The sequence below is a fragment of the Macaca fascicularis genome, chromosome 14 (genome assembly GCF_037993035.2).
Source record: "Macaca fascicularis isolate 582-1 chromosome 14, T2T-MFA8v1.1".
NCBI classification, from domain to species: Eukaryota; Metazoa; Chordata; class Mammalia; order Primates; family Cercopithecidae; genus Macaca; species Macaca fascicularis.
The window spans coordinates 101,952,466-101,969,896 of NC_088388.1; the positions used below are offsets into that span (position 1 = coordinate 101,952,466).

At 36.8% G+C, this 17,431-nt stretch overlaps 1 protein-coding gene across 1 annotated transcript; it reads right to left on the minus strand.

The window, feature by feature from the left end:
• Positions 1 to 2,905: 2,905 nt before the first annotated feature.
• On the minus strand, positions 2,906 to 14,929 carry MMP13 (matrix metallopeptidase 13). Its single transcript, XM_005579471.5, has 10 exons — positions 14,783 to 14,929; positions 14,449 to 14,690; positions 13,658 to 13,806; positions 13,352 to 13,477; positions 11,192 to 11,353; positions 9,286 to 9,403; positions 8,193 to 8,326; positions 7,059 to 7,218; positions 4,792 to 4,895; positions 2,906 to 3,139 (listed from the first exon to the last, which is right to left on the minus strand). The coding sequence occupies exons 1-10, from the start codon at positions 14,900 to 14,902 to the stop codon at positions 3,039 to 3,041; spliced, it is 1,416 nt and encodes a 471-aa protein (XP_005579528.1). The 5' UTR covers positions 14,903 to 14,929; the 3' UTR covers positions 2,906 to 3,038.
• Positions 14,930 to 17,431: the final 2,502 nt, after the last annotated feature.

Below are 17,431 nucleotides of genomic sequence, written 5' to 3' on the forward strand. Positions count from 1 at the left end.
CTTAATCCACTCTGGTTGGCCCCAACAAAACTGTGTGAGCAGAGAGCTGCACTTTTTTTTTTTTTTTCTAAATGGGAAGTGAGTTAAACTTGGTAGCTTTTATGGTGGCTATCTTTCAGCTATATATATTTTGGTGTTTTTATTCTGACATGAGGATGTGGAAATCCAGGACAATATTTTTGGTTTAATACAAAAGTTCTCCCAGGATAATTCCAAGAGCAAAATTTGTTACAGCAATATAAGATCTTGTCAGTTTCTCCTATTCCAAATACAAGTATGCTGTTGGTTCACTTTGAGGAGTTTTTCAAGCCTTTTACCCTTATTATCTAATGAAGAGGCTGTTACTAGCTGCAATTCAATTTGAAGACCGTGCATTTGCCTAGTACATTAGCTCTAGGTAAATGCACTCTCACTTTAATTTGTGAATATAATATTACTTCTCATAAAGCATTCATTTGGTTTTCTCAACCCCATTCGTGAATATCTATACAAACTGGCTATCTGTATTTTACCTGTAACCTATTTCATAGAAGATTCTATTAGGACCATCTGCTCAGTTAATAATCAGCTCTCTTTAATACTACCTCTATCCCCAGTGGTAAACTCCAAATAGACATTTGCTATAATTTGAATTTGATGCTTTGGTTACCATGGAGGGACACTAATCAAGGTAACACCAATTAGATTTGGAATTTTGAATTGAGACTGGAGTAAAGATGGAAGTCAGGAAACAATCTCGACTATATATATTTTTCTATATACCTTTATGTATATCTTTATATCTATATATCTTTATGTATATCTGTCTGTCTTTCTGTCTATCCATGAGAGAGAAATATCATGAAAGAAAATGGTAAAACATAGGGAAAATGTTTCTGAAATCAAGTTAAACATCCTTTTTATTTTTGTTTCTTTATTTTTTGAGAAAGGGTCTCACTCTATCACCCAGGCTGGAGTGCATTGGTGTAAGCATAGATTACTGCAGCCTCAACCTCCTGGGCTCAGGTGATCCTCTTGCCTCAGCCTCCTGAGTAGCTGGGACCTGGTTCCTTCTCCTTCTCCTTCTTCGTCTGAGACTGGGTCTTGCTCTGTCACCCAGGCTGGAGTGCAGTGGTGTGATCACATTTCACTGCAGCCTTGACCTCTCCCTGCCTCATGCAGTCTTCCCACCTTAGCCTCCCTAGTAGCTGAGACTACAGGCACATACCACCACCCACAGCTATTTTTTTTTTTTTTTTTTTTTTGTAGATACTGGGTTTCACCATGTTGCCCAGGCTGATCTCGAAATCCTGGGCTCAAACAATCCTCTAGCCTTGGTCTCCCAAAGTGCTGGGATTATAGGCATGAGCCACTGCATCGGCCTAAATATTTTTTTTTAGAAAGAAAAACAAAAGAGGAAGAAGTGTCCAGCGCAGTGGCCCACACCTGTAATCCCAGGATTTTGGGAGGCCAGGGCAGGCAGATCACCTGGGATCAGGAATTCAAGACCAGCTGGCCAATATGATGATATCCCGTCTCTATTAAAAATACAAAAACTAGCCAGGCATGTTGGCACGCACCTGTAATCCCAGCTACTCGGGAGGCTAAGGCAGGAGAATCGCCTGAACTCGGGAGGTAGAGTTTGCATCTACACCACTGCATTCAAGCCTGGGCAATTGAGCGAGACTCTGTCTCCAAAAATAAAAATATTGTCAATGAACCTCTTTGGGTGAGGAAAATTGAAATTATACCTAAAGACAAAATGTACCATATAGCAATTGTCTGTTGAAAATATACTTTTATTACAAACAACATAAACACTTCCTAATACATTTTGCAAATATGCATTTCATTTTCTTTGCCTGAGTTTTTATGAACAGTGTCTCTGAGCAATAGTTCTTCCCTTGATGGCCAATCATATATATTCAATAAGTGCCAAGCACCCTACCCAAGTATCAATAGGCACTGTGGGAAGTGCTGGGGGACCTTTTTAAATGCAGAGAAAAAAGGCATCGTTCCATATCTCAAGGGATCACAATCTAGTAGACTGTGTTTTTTTTTTTTAATTTGGATGTCTCTCTTTTAATATATATATACTTCCACTTTGCAAGATATATTTTATTTCATGCTATACAAGTCTTTAGAAAATAGCCTATATATCCAAGGCAAACTGAACAATTAAAATAATTAGCTAGGTAAAATAGGGTTAAAATGCAACTGTTAGTCTTAAATAATCAAATAATTTATGTAAAAGGGATGCCATGGCCTTAGACTATTTTGATAACAATTTTAACTTTGTAATGTGTGATTTCTGAAAAACCTGAAATATTTTAACAAAAAGATATCATCCTTCTTTATCCTCTTTAATATGTAAAGGAATATTTGCCTTATATGAGAGCAGACTTTGAGTCATTGCCAAAAGTGAAAATTAAACAGAATTCAAAGGCCACATCTACTATTCTCACCGCTGCTCTTTTGTCTCCTGTCTTTAGTGACTTTGATATTTTGTTAGTGTCTGTGTGAAGAAGGGCACATACATCTGAATATCCTCAGTGCAAAATGAATATTATTTATTTGGAAGTTACAGTCTATTTATTACAGACATTTTCCTTTGGTTTATTTATTTTATGTATGGCTCTCCAAAAATTCCATTTTCATACTATTTTATGCTTTTTAGTAAGAATGATTTATTCATTATATGAATGTGATTTACCTTATGCTCTTGTAAAATTTCCTTATAAATATATTTTTTAATTATGCTCTCATTGACAGACCATGTGTCCCATTTGTGGTGTGGGAAATATCATCAGCCATTGCTTTTGTACAGCAACAAGAATCAGGTGTTCCTTAGAGATCCTCCATTTCATTATTCTAACATTCTTCAATGTGGTTCCAGCCACCCCTAGTCATATAGATACTACATATTCAAAGATAACTTACTGAAGCTTGTTCACAGAACCAAGCTTTCTCCTGATAGCTCTCCTTCCCCCACCCCACACTTCTGGAAGTATTACCCCAAATGCTCTTCAGGATTTAAATAACAATTTTTAGAAAGACACTTAGCACCACAATATGGAATTTGCTGGCATGACGCGAACAATACGGTTACTCCAGATGCTGTATTCAAACTGTATGGGCCCGTTGAAAAAATAGATATAACCTACAGGAAAAAGCATAAAGACAATTTCAGAGTTTGAAAATAATAAGGTTTTAATCCAGTTACTATTAACGGTTCAATCTCTTAGATCCCGTTTGTAGGAATCTCAACCTTTTTCTTTTTAAACTCTATTAGTGCTTTAATGTATTGCTCATAGTTGTTCCTTTTTAATTTTTTTATCTTTTTATTTTTATTTTTTAGTTGTTCTTTTAAGGTGTGAATCTTCCTAGACAGTTTTGCTACTTGGATTATCGGTTTTTTTTTTTTTTTTTTTTTTTTTTTTTTTTTTTTTTTTTTTTGAGACCGAATCTCGCTCTGTCGCCCAGGCTGGAGTGCAGTGGCGCGATCTCCGCTCACTGCAAGCTCCGCCTCCCGGGTTCACGCCATTCTCCTGCCTCAGCCTCCCCAGTAGCTGGGACTACAGGCGCCTGCCACCTACGCCCAGCTAATTTTTTGTATTTTTTTTTAGTAGAGATGAGGTTTCACCGTGTTAAGCCAGGATGGTCTCCATCTCCCGGCCTCGTGATCCACCTGCCTCAGTCTCCCACAGTGCTGGGATTACAGGCGTGAGCCACTGCGCCCGGCCGATTATCGATTTTTGTGTGTGTATATGAGACAGAGTCTCACTCTGTAGTCCAGGCTAGAGTGCACTGGCAGTGATCTTGGCTCCCTGCAACCTCTGATTCCTAAATTCAAGCGATTCTCCTGCCTCAGCCTCCTGACTAGCTGGGATTACAGGTGCATGCCACCATTCCCAGCTATTTTTTTTTTTTTTTTTTTTTTTGTATTTTTAGTAGAGATGGCGTTTTGCCATGTTGGTCAGGCTAGTCTTGAACTCCTGATCTCGAGTGATCCGCCCATCTCAGCTTTGCAAAGTGCTTATATTACAGGCATGAGCCACTGCACCTAGACTGATATTTGTTATAAGTTATCAATAATATCTCTTTTCATAGTTAAAGGAGGTCAGTGAAGTCAGGCCTGTAATCTGAGCACTTTGGAAGGCCGAGGCGGGTGAATCGCTTGAGGCCAGGAGTTCAAGACCAGCCTGGCCAACATGGCAAAACCCCATCTCTACTAAAAATACAAAAATCAGCCGGGCATGGTGTCAGGCACCTGTAATCCCAGCTACTCCAGAGGCTGAGGCAGGAGAATCTCTTGAACCTGGGAGGTGGAGGTTGCAGCGAGCTGAGATTGTGCCACTGAACTCCAGCCTGGACGACAGAGTGAGACTCTGTCAAAATAAATAAACAAATAAAAATAAAAGGCTGAGAACATAATTAAAGTAAAAGGTCACTACATAGTTATGGTAGTTATGAGTCTTTATGTATGAATTACTTCCCACTCCACACCCAGTTTGAATTCTGGCAATATCTTTTGCATTTTTGCATCTTTAAGCGTAGCTTACGGTAGTGTTGAAGGTTTAGCATCTCGTATTTATAGAATTAGCAATCATTAAGTAAAATTCTCATTTATTCTCGGCATGTTATATTTTTGGTTTGCTGTCTTTGTAGGTAGTCACATAGGAACGATTAATTCCTTAACTGCCATACATTTATTAACACATCTAGGTCCTATCTAAAAACGATTTGTACAGAAAAGAGTTTTCAGGGGCTACAGAAGCTCCTCTTTAAAGTCAATGTAATGTAACTACTTACCATTTTTCTCATAGACAGCATCTACTTTATCACCAATTCCTGGGAAGTCTTCTTCTATTAGTCTTGGATAGTCTTTATCCATAATATGGTTAGTATCATCATATCTATTTAAAGAAAAAAATACTCTTAAGTCAGTTATATTTCTTAGAAAGTACCTTAGAAATAATACAATAGATACAATAGCATCTTTCAAAATTGACAAGAATTTAAAAATTTTAAGTCCATTTAAAACGTCTGGTAGCTTTTTAACATTAGGAATGAGAATACTGAGTGTACAGTGGCTGCTTGACGAGTATTTGTTGACTTGCCCGAAGGCCATCTTTTTAAAGAGAGTTACAAGCTCATTTCCATTTCACAAATGGTGTATCTGTTATAAAAGTATGTCATTAGGAACGTGTTCTTAAGCATGAAATAAATGCATGTTTGTGCATTGAACAATTAGCTATTGATTTCCCACTATGTGTAAGACAACTTGCTAAACACAGTAATGGCTACAAAAATATTTAAGGTTTAATTTCTGTAGTAAAAAGTTGTAGGGGCATATGGTAATAATAAAGGTGGGAAGGGAAGCATAGTTTTCCCCTTCCATAACTGCATATTTCAAGCTCCTTCTCCCCTGCCCGCAGCCACACCCTAACCAAGCAAACATATCCTAAAATTAACCTAGGAAAACAGGCTCCCATAAGGTGCCACTACTGCTACTGATGAGAGCTTTTGAATATCCTGAAGGTATGTTCCAACAAGTAAAACATAACCACTGAACTACCAATAAAGCTAAGGCATGTGTTTACACATAACTGCAACACCAGGCAACAGAAGTGAAGCATGAGAGAGTAATCATGAAATGTCATGGGGGTACAGGAAACCGGGCAATAACCCCTGAATGGGGAAATCAAAGAAGACTTTGTAGATGAAATGATATTTTGAATGAACTTTAAACAATGGGCAGAATTTCAAGAGGGAGAGAGGCAGGGAAGGATCTCCTCGCCAAAGAAAAAAAAAAATTGCATAAGAGAAGCGTAAGGGAATACAAAAGAACAGCATATCTGAGCTGCAGTAAGCAATTAATCCTGACTGAACCACATACTTCTTATGGAGGGTAGGGAATGAAATGCAGTACCTGGTAGAAGCTGGCAGTGATTTTTAGAATGTTGTAAATGTCATTGTCAGAAATAAGTCAAAAGGCAAAGATGATATATAGAGGTATGTGCGTGTGTGTGGGTATGCATGTGTGTGTGTAACTGTGTGTATGTAGAGATGGAGGAAAGTTTCCATTTTAAACATTTCGAATGCAGGGTACTGATGAGATATTCCCGTTCCCAAATATAGACTTGAATCTGGACTCCTAAATGTTGTTGATGTCAACGCTGCCTGAATCTTTACATATGTTTTAAATATTCCAGCTTCACTTGCCCTTCAGAAAGTTTCACTTGATAAACGATGGGCCTGTCAGCTTCCTGGTCAACCTCTTGAGTGGATCAGCTAACTCCGCAGAGAGGAGGGCTTTCTCTCTCAACTAATCTTTTCCTGTACTCATGCTGGTATCCTCTTTGGCCATGGAAGATGGAGCTACATGTAAATTAAGAGAAAGTGACAAGAAAGAGAATACAGGAGAAAGATTAGAAAGAGACGGTGTCAATCGGGTGCGGTGGCTCACAACTGTAATCCCAGAATTTTGGGAGGCTGAGGCAGGTGGATTGCTGGAGGCCAGAAGCCTGACCAATGTGGCAAAACCCCGTCTCTACTAAAAATATAAAGATTAGCTGAGTGTAGTGGCACATGCCTGTAATCCCAGCTACTTGGGAGACTGAGACACGAGACACGAGAATTGCTTGAATACAGGAGGCAGAGGTTGCAGTGAGCCAAGGTCATGCCACTAGACTCAAGCCTGGATAACAGAGCAAGACTTAGTCTCAAAAAACAAAAAAAAAAAAAAAAAAGAAAGAAAGAAAGAAAGAGGGGGTGCCAAAGATGGTTGAGAGGCATAACAAATGGCTAAGAAAAGAATGTTCGAGAAGAGGAATGTTTGAGTATTATATGTGTGTGTGTGTGTGTGTGTGTGTGTGTGTGTGTGTGTGTGTGTTCAAGAGAGCTTGAGACTTTTAAATGCATATCTGAGGGGCTGCCTGAAAGAGCTGACATGGAATAAAAGTGAATGACTAGTATGACATTTACAGTAGTGTGTAGGAATATTTTCTAGTAGTGACAGATATTTGAGGCAGTTTGTGGCTATGACACAGATGTGTCAGTACATCCTGCTGCCATACCTCCAGACCTGGTTTCCTGAGAAGAGGAGAGTCTTGCCTGTATCCTCAAAGTGAACAGCTGCACTTATCTTCTTAACTTCTTTTGGAAAACCCAGTTCAGATATTTTTTTGGGATAACCTTCCAGAATGTCATAACCATTAAGAGCCCAAAATTTTCTACCTGGAATGAGTGAAATAACAGTTTTATTATCCAGGGAAATCTATTAAGACTTACCTAGGTAGACATGTGCTTAAGGGCAGGCCCAATTATACATTTAGAAATATTAATAAAATATTTAGTATTTACAGTCATCATGTTTATGAAACATAAAAATATAAGGATTCTTGAAACAAAAAAATAAAATTTAGGATCTTAATTTCCCAGTTATGAATATAGCTAATCAAATATCACAATTAACTTAGCAATTTATTGGTTCTGAATATTAAGTTTAAAGCTAGGTAGAAAACACATTAAAATTTCTACATGAATAAACAACACAGTAGGAAGGGTTAATTAGATTGAAAACTCAAATTTTATACCAGTTTGAAAGTTATTTTCTTCTCTGAAAAGTAGGTTTATTATAACATTAATATTATAAATAGTTGAACAATAGAAACAGTGTCAGCAGAAAGTTATGTAGCCATTTTAAATTATGGTCATAAAGGTAAAGTAGCAATTTGGAAATTGGTCATAATTTTATGTCAAGGAAAGCAGTAGATTATAAAAATGTATCTGTACTATGAAAATAAATATTTTAAAATATGTATTACATAATGAAAATGAACAAATGAAATCAACTGACTATTCAGAAGGAAGAATGATTCATAATATTTTTTCCACTTTTTCAGAATATATATTGTTATAATGTTTTCTCAATAAAGAATTTTTAAGAGGAACTAAGAGAAAAAACTGACATGATTCATATGAAAGAAAGAGTGGATATGACAAGTCTAACAATGTAGACCCTGTATATGTTCAATTTGGAGATTCATGGTAGAATGGTTTCAGGTACTTTCTGGCTTTCATTTTTTTAATACTTGGTCTTTAATTTAGGTATATTTTCAGTGGTGATCATTTTACTGAATCTCTATTGGCATCAAGTTCAGCACTGCCTCCCCTGGTCCTGTGCGAGGCCTCCTCTGTGGAAAGCTTACCTCTGAAGATGAAGATGAGGTCATGAGAAGGATGCTCATAGGCAGCATCAATCCGGTTGGGAAGTTCTGGCCAAAATGATTTCGTTAAAAACAGCTCTGCATCAACCTGCTGAGGATGCAGGCGCCAGAAGAATCTAACACAAAAGTAAAATGGAGTTTTCTGTCACATTTTTAAGTGCTATATTTCTATCCTGCTAGTCACTTCTCTCCACAATAACACAGATAAGTTAAATACAACCAATACCTCCCACCTGTGAAGGGGAAAAAATTCCATTACCCTTTCAGTTCCAGTGACAAGTTGTGCTATCCTAACTAGCGTAAGGTATTCAACTTTGAAATCTCGCAGAGCCTTCGCGAGGTCTCTAAGTTCTTTGTGGGTTGAAATTGTCTTGCTCAATTTTGGGTATCTTGCTAGGGGCAAACAAATTTGCCAGGCATTGTGTTGGGCTCCAGAGAGAAGATATGAGTTACATGAACTATGTCTTCCACGGTCTCATGGCCTGGGAAAACTGATACATGAGAACCACACCCCGTCCCATGAGTATAATTGTAGTTAGAGTTATAATAGAGGGGGTAAACATGCTATTGGATCACAGATGAGGGATCAATGAATGAATGAATGAACAAATACGCATACTAGAACAATGTAGAAATTAAAATTTTATATTGCATTTCTAGGTTCATTTCATTCTATCTCTCGAATTCCAACATATGTATCCAGAATCAAAGTCTTTCCATGCCAAAACGAATCCGCGTGGGCCTAACGAGTAACCATTTATTAATACAGCAATTACTTTCAATGCTTGTCTGTTTTTAAAATAAATTGGATTTCTAGATTTTCTTGGTTATATTTACAAGAAAGACTATAACTAGAGATGTAAAAACAAGCTACACAATGCCAAGGTTGTACACTGAAAACTAAAACATTTATCCATCAGTCATTTATTTGGTCTGAAATATGGAAGTAAGCTGCCTGCCCATTTTTACTGTTAACTTTGCCTTTGGAAGTCTGACAGGATGTTTTGGCGATATGCAGAAACAGCTTCACAGATGTTTGTTGCATACAAACTTTATGAAAGAATCTCAAGAGTACCTGTCTTTAAAGATCATTGTTTCTCCTCGGAGACTGGTAATGGCATCAAGGGATAAGGAGGGGTCACATTTGTCTGGCGTTTTTGGATGTTTAGGGTTGGGGTCTTCATCTCCTGGACCTGCAGTCGTGAAAGGCAAGAGAGAAGTTATGAATGTGACATTACTGAAAACCTGGGTCACAGCACAACAGGCTGATCTGCCGATGGACAGTGGGAGAGGGTTTTCTCCAGGAAAAGCTGTAGGTCCTGGGGCTCCTACATTATGGTGCAAGTACCATGTAATCTTCCTTCCTTCCTCCCCTCTACTTCCATCCTTCAAGACCTCTCGAGATTCTTTAGAACTATAAACTTAGGTTTCCTGAGGTTGATGATAAAAATGAGGGGAAAAAAGCAACAGACTTTGAAGAAATTTTCCCTACACCTTGCACAATCTATTGATAGACTGCTCTTGAAAACTAGACTCCCCTCAAAGCCATTTTTGATGGTGTATTTCTCCTGCGAAAGCCCTCATCTTGCCTCCTCCTCTTGACTATTTTACCAGCTATCAACATCAAATAATGTTGCTTCACCAGTTTGCCATGGTGCAGCTGTATCTCAGCTGTGACAAGTCAGGCCTTCAGCACTTATGTGACTTGCCAAATGTTGGTAACTTTCCAACCAGCTCCCATGAGTGCAGACGGGATGGGGGTGCAGTACACAATAATAATCCTACACTGTTTTTTTTTTTCTGTCTAGTTTATATTAGTTCTTTCATAAGTCCCTGAGTCATAATAATGTAGAAATAATAACTGCAAAATAAATTTGCAAATTCCCTTTGCCATCTTCAATTCATGCCCATGGCTATGCTAGTTACTGTGATAGATTCAAATTTAGAAGGGAAAAGAATGGCTTGGGTGATGTGAGCAAGTTTGCTGAACTATGTGCTCTAGAAATGTTTACACTGACAACTGTGCACTGTGGCTTTAACTCTATTTATAACAGGTCATCTATAAATAAATATTTGGGTTGAGGTTTACTTATTTTGTAAATATTATTGAAAATTTGGGGGGTAAGTGAAAAGGAAGAATTTTTTTTTTACAATGGTTACTGTAGATGTTGATTAAAAACTACCACAGGCCACTTGAGAGGTTTCTACTGTGCCAAATTGGACTGGTTGAAAGAGTACTTGGAATTTCTAAAAGCTTTAGGAACTCACTTTCACCACCAACCATATTACTATAGGTATGCTACTTAAACTCTACATGGCTTTGTTTCTTCATTGGTTAAATGGGGAATAAAATATTTTTCTTTCTTATTGCAGAGGTGTTTTGAAGGTATCAAATGCACATTGCAATGTATAAAATACAGATACAGGGAGTTATAGTCTGCAAAAAATTGGAGAATGAAGTATTTTCTATTTGAGTGGGTAGTTAGATTTGGAAAGAAAAAATGGGTGTGTTTTCCTAGGTTTTAGTAACAACACCAAGAAAGCAGCATTGGCAGTGGTGAATTCAGTTAGTAGAGTCATGTGTCGCTTAACAACAAGGATACATTCTAAAAAATGTGTTGTTAGGAGATTTTGTCATTGGGTGAACATCGTAGTGTATACTTACACAAACCTAGATATATAACCTACTACACATATACGCTATATGGTACAGCCTATTGCTCCTAAGCTACAAACCTGTCCAGCATATTACTGTACTGAGTACTGCAGGCACTCGTAACACAATGGTGAGTATTAAGTGTATCTAAACATAAGAAAGGTACATTAAAAATACAGTATTATAGTATTATGAAACCTTTGTCATACATGAACTTCACTGTACCAAAACATCATTATGCAGCATGACTGCTATTTAGAAAATAAATGCATGGATTTCTTCTGCTTTTATAACCAATCATATTCTATTTCTATAACTGAGTTACCATAGAGAGATTGGATCCCTTGTACATCATCATCAGGAAGCATAAAGTGGCTTTTGCCGGTGTAGGTGTAGATGGGAAACATGAGTGCTCCAGGATCCTTGGAGTGGTCAAGACCTAAGGAGTGGCCGAACTCATGGGCAGCAACAAGAAACAAGTTGTAGCCTGTAAGAAAATAAAGAAACAATGAGAAAAAAAGGAATTCCAGTGACCAGGTAATGAAAGGAGTATCATTTTATCTATTTGGTATGTTTCTTTCTTCGCTATATACTCTTTCTTTTCTCTTTCTTCACTCTCTTACTTTTTAATATCAGTATTCAGTTGCTTGAAGGAAGATTCAAAGTATTGATTTAATTCTTATAAATAATTTAGTGTTCTTTTGATTATAGCTGCCTACACAATTAGAATGTCAACAGATTACTCTCATGTAATTAGTAACTAGTAAGGATTTACCATGAAGACACTAGGACTCCTGATTTGCTCTTAGTATTCTCAGGTCAAGTGAGGGAAGTGGACAGAGATTACCTTAAACGAGGAGTGGGGAAATCACATAGGGTGGTACCTAGCTAGGGTTCTGCCCAGAACATCCTCCAATCAGGAGGCAGCACCCAAAGGGACCGTACCAAGGATGGAGGATGCACTAAATAGATTCTCTGTGTATACTCTTGGGAGCGAATTCCAACCAAATGATTCTTTCTAGAACATCTCTAGACTCTGGGATTTGAAGAAACAGAAACTCTAGACATGATTAGCCATCTTTACTCTAGAAGACCACTATGTCACTGTATTTACATTGTTCCCTCTAAGCATTCTGTCTGCCAATTTTGAGCCTCCTAATACAGGTATTTCAAACTGGAAAAAAGAGAATAAAACACTAAAAGAAAAACAAGAAGTGTAAGGCTATAGGATTGTTGTTACTTGTGCTTAGATTACCTGAAAACTAGAGCCAGTGGATTCCATTTGACCTTAAATTTCCTTTGCTATTGCAGCCTGTGCATGAAGAAAATGAACCAACCTAGCAAATCTTGCAGACCATGAGAGCAACTAGAGGTCGCATAATCTGAGTGCCAATTCTTCATCAAATGACTAGTAATGGGTACTGCTCTTGGCCTTCCACTGAAAAATGAATCCAGACTGGTTTGTGGATGTTTTCATTCATTTCAGTTAAGTATTTCAAACCCAGAATTTACAAAGGAACCTACATTTGAGGCTTATTGTGATTCTGCCTTAACAATGCTCTATCTTATTCCTTCTTCCTGAAACCGTTCTTACCTCTGAAATACCCAGAACATAAATATGTAAATTTTCACTTTTCCCTCCACAGACAGATTCTAGGTATTAGAGTTGAGACACTGAACATGTAAGGCCCAGTTTTATTCTTTGGAAAAATAATCTTTCTTGTTTAAATGAATAATAAAATCAGCTGTCTATGAAGACAACCTCTACTTGTCATAACTAAGTCCTAGTTAGAACAATCTATGGCTTTTCTTCCTAAATTAACATTCCCAATTATTTTGAGACTTGAAGATTCAACTACTAACTGATTTCATTCAACATGCAATTTCATTTTGCTCTTGTAAAAACAACTGCCACTTTGTCTGTTTCATGCTGTTTGGGGTAAGACTCTGTCTAGATTTTTAAGAATGTTGTTTGTCATATACAGATAAGACTGAATCAAGCAACTCATATAATGGGAAACAGAAATTTGATTGAACATATTTCTACCAAGGAAAAAATTATTTCATTTCACATCTAATTCACGTATGACCCATAGATCCAACCCTGGTAGTTTTTAGTTATATATTTATAATAAACTGTACTTCTTCAACATGCCAAAAGGTAATTTGCAGTAATAACATATTGGCTGACAAACATAAACATTTTGGTCCTACTTCAGAGTTCATTAGTATCCCTCAAGCCACAGTGACAGATTAAGTAGATTTTGTTCATTTTTTAATGTTGAATATCAACATTGATATTGTTGAGTATCAATTTGTAGAAATGTCACTTGTAGAGACACTAATATGTCTAAGATAAACTTTATTTAAGAAAATATAGTCAAATACCAAATATATTTAACTTTTATGTGTTTTAACTTCCATACCAGTGTGTTCACTGTCTAATCTAACAACACATAAATGATATCTTTATAAGAAACATTACCTTTGGAACTACTTGTCCAGGTTTCATCATCATCAAAATGGGCATCTCCTCCATAATTTGGCCCAGGAGGAAAAGCGTGAGCCAGCAGGCCAGAGGGCCCATCAAATGGGTAGAAGTCGCCATGCTCTACACACAAAAGCAAGGGTTAGGAGTCTTATCACATCCGGGAGTACTTAGCACAGGTGTTTGGTAAATTGGTGTTGAATGCTTTAAAAAGTAATGAATGACTGAAAGAAATAATTTTAAAATGGAACCAACTAAGAATTAGAATATAAAAATGTTTTAAAAATAAATGTGCATCATTACCCTTAGTTCCAAAAGAGATCATGATGTCAGCAATGCCATCGTGAAGTCTGGTAAAATTCAGAGGAGTTACATCGGACCAAACTTTGAAGGCTTTTTTGAACGCCTTTTCAACTTCAGAATGAGTCATATCAGGGGTGTAATTCACAATTCTATTTAACAGAGAAAGTTTCAATTAAGTTTTTGGAAAGTGACAGCTATTTTAGAATACATTTTCTTGGTATATTGCTCTTCAATTCAAAATGCAATAATTTCTTTGAAAGTTCTACTAGAGGTTTATTGTTTCAAAGAATGTATTAATTATGATGCCATACAAGAATAAAAAGTCAAAAATTCAGACATTTGAGTATCTCCGAATATCTGACCATGTGGCACCTGAAATTAAAATTTTTCCAAAGTTTAATGTAATTTATTTTGCATGCTAAAAGTTTGAATTACATTGATAAAGCCCAAATAAATGAAATAGCTCTGTAAAGTTTCTAGAAAGAGTGGAACTCTTCATCTTTAGAACCATTGTGATAAATATACCTAATGCACTACGTTTGCAAATTTTCTTTAATCTACTTTTATTTCTCTTTTGATTTCATTTCTAAAAGAAATACTTGGAGATGCCCACTAAAAAATCATGCTGGGTTACTGTGACAATAATAGATGTTATGAGGCAATCTCGGCAACCACATTAAAGCTATTCTGGAATTTAACTGCCTATTAAATAGTAATGCCTACTTAATATTAGACATTTAATACAACAAGAAAAGGCTAACAAATATGAAAGAAAGATAGTCTATAATTACCTGTAGGTTAAATTCATTTTGGACCATTTGAGAGTTCGAGGGAAAACGTTGTATTCACCCACATCAGGAACCCCGCATCTTGGTTTTTTCATGACATCTAAGGTGTTATCGTCAAGTTTTCCAGTCACCTCTAAGCCGAAAAAAGACTGCATTTCTCGGAGCCTGTCAGTCATGGAGCTTGCTGCATTCTCCTTCAGAATTCCCGCGAGATTTGTAGGATAGTAGTACGATCTCAAGTAGCGCTAGAAAAGAGACCAAAATGAACCGCGTTTCAAAGAGAAGGACATTTCTGAGATGTACCAACCGCATCATCAGGATTGGCAAGATACTCTACCTCTGCAAACTGGAGGTCTTCCTCAGACAAATCATCTTCATCGCCACCACTGGGGAGGGGCAGGGCCCGACAATGAGTCCAGCTCAAGAAGAGGAAGGCAGCCAGGACCCCTGGATGCATCTTGAATGGTGATGCCTGGTGACTGTTGTCCTTCCGCAGAGAATACCTTTACTTTTATAGGCCTGCAATGGTGAGTCATCACTTATGGATAGGTTTCCACTTCCTAGTCACTTGAAGGTAAACATGCTTACATGGCGACTTTTTCTTTTCCCTCCCAAGTGTGGTTTGTGGTAGAATTTGAGGGAAATATAAATGACAGCATCTCTTGTTTCAGCAGGGTCTCAAAACCCATCTGGCAAAATAAACGGCCTCCGCATATTTATGGATACTGTGGGAAGAAGCAGAGAGTAGTACATTTTTTACTTCACTTAGCAAAAATGTTTTTTTTTCCTTCTGTAAGAAACTAGCTACTTTTACTTCTTCAAATAATAAGTGTATCAAGATGGCATGTTTACTTCCATAAAGAGAAACTTAGTACTGCTTCTAGAATGTTTACTACATCCTGGTATAGTATAAACTGCATTTTCTCTAGAGTAACTACAGAAAGATATCTTGTGTCTACGTGAAGCCCACGATATTGGACCAAAACCAAGCTAGAAGACTTGGAGGTGCTATAGCACAACCACATAATTGAGCCCCATGGTTGGAATTTAAACACACTGGCAAGACCTCTCAACGAATATGTAGTCCTGCATAAATTCCCTACAGATCCAGACAGAGGTAGAAGAATTACATTGGAACACAACGACTGTAATGGCTAGCACAAACAGGGATTACTGCATTCTAGGTTTAAAAGGCATTATCTCATTTAATCCTTACAACAGCCACATAGGTGCTGTCAGAAAGCTTGTTTTCCATTTTACATAGGAATAATCTGATACACTGAGAAGTTAAATACTTGTATATGGTCATATAGTTTATAAATGATACCATGATTTGAACCCAGGCCAATAACTCGAAACTCAGTGTTCTTGACCACCATCCCTGTCTACTTATGACCTCCACCCTTTCCATTCTCAGATATTTTCTTAAAAGCTGAGCTGTTTGGTTCCTACACCTCAGGGAGTGCCCAAGAAAACTAGGGCTGCAGTAGGCCAATTTCAAGTTTCTCAATTTTTAATTTTAAGTTTGAATAATAGAAGTACTCTTGGTCCAACCACTCAGGAAAATAGTCGTAGGGGCCTCTACCCTATTATTCCTTTCAGAACATCACACATTCAGTATGGTGAAATCAAAGTGCCATCTTTGGTCCCCTGCAGAAGCAAATGGGTAGAGCAATATAGGCCATGATCTTTGGATTTATTGGACTTCTTTAAATAAATGATTGGAAATGCAAGTTAATTTGAGTGACTAAGAGTCAGAAAGAAAATGATGCTCAGGTCAGAAACATATAAAGACAAAGAGAAGGAGCATGAATACAGCTTTAGGGTGAATACGAAATGGGTATTCTAACATATGAGTAAAATGCTATAATCTGGAGTAGCCAGTGCCTTAGAAAAAATCAGAAAAGCCTACAGCATATACGTGATCATTTGAGGGAAATTTACTATATGCCTTTATCCAAACAAAATACTGCCAAATATACCCTTTCAAATAGATTGTTTCCAGTGAGTTCAGGATTAGATTTGTGCTCCATCAGGAATGCAAAGCAATAATTTATTTTAAGTTGCTTCCGTGTATCATAATATTTAATTTTGAGACTGAGTGAAAAATTATCCAAAAAGTTTGATTCATCTACTAAACTTATAAAAGTTAGTTTATTAGAAAGCATTTGTTTTTACAAATAAATTTTCATAATATATTAAAATCTTATTAGATAATAAATAAGAAGTGCTTAAGAAGCTGGAAAACAAATGACATTTTATTAAACATTTGAAAGTGGAGAAAAAGAATCGAGTAGGCTAACTGTTCTTACAGATTTTCACTAATTTGTAGAAATGTTATCACTTCAAACTAGAAGAAGCTTTTTTATCTATCAATTTAATGAATATATTAATTGAGCATCAGCCATATGGGATACCATGCTAGTCTCTATGGAAATGAAATGAAGGGTAAGATGAGGGCCTTTCTCTTAGGATCATTACAATATTACCACACCCATTAAAAAAAAAAAACCTTTTCAATGCAAAATGAAAATAAATACATGCCACTATTTTTCAACTTTAAAAATAATGTTTATTATCAAACAACTGTAATATTTTACTAGTTTCTCATTCCATTTGAGAACATAATCAGCACAAAATAAAAAAACACAGAAAGGTTAATGAGAACATACTATTATATGTTCTGTAGTTTTCTTAAGTAGAAATAAATAAAAATTCCTCCAAAGATTAAAATAAACATTAATTCATTAAGAAAATAATCAGACTGCTGGTTTATGGAATATTGTTCATGGAAAAGTGTTTTTAGATGGTGATAGGGCTCATCACATCGTAATGTGTTGGCAAACTGCTTGTCAACACAAGTCCTTCTATCAGTTGTTAATTGTTAAACTCAAAGTCAAGCCTTCTGGTTACCACAGTGAAATGATTTGTGGTTTCAGATGTCATCTTTAACACAACAGGGCTGGGCTGAGCTGGTATTTAAAAA

Excerpts from the sequence above, each read along its gene's own strand:
- MMP13 (XM_005579471.5), bottom strand. The coding sequence starts at position 14,902 with ATGCATCCAGGGGTCCTGGCTGCCTTCCTCTTCTTGAGCTGGACTCAT. Across the intron at positions 14,691-14,782 it reads AAGACCTCCAGTTTGCAGAG|CGCTACTTGAGATCGTACTA; the intron begins GTAGAGTATCTT and ends TCTCTTTTCTAG. Across the intron at positions 9,404-11,191 it reads AGGGATCCAATCTCTCTATG|GTCCAGGAGATGAAGACCCC; the intron begins GTAACTCAGTTA and ends TCACGACTGCAG.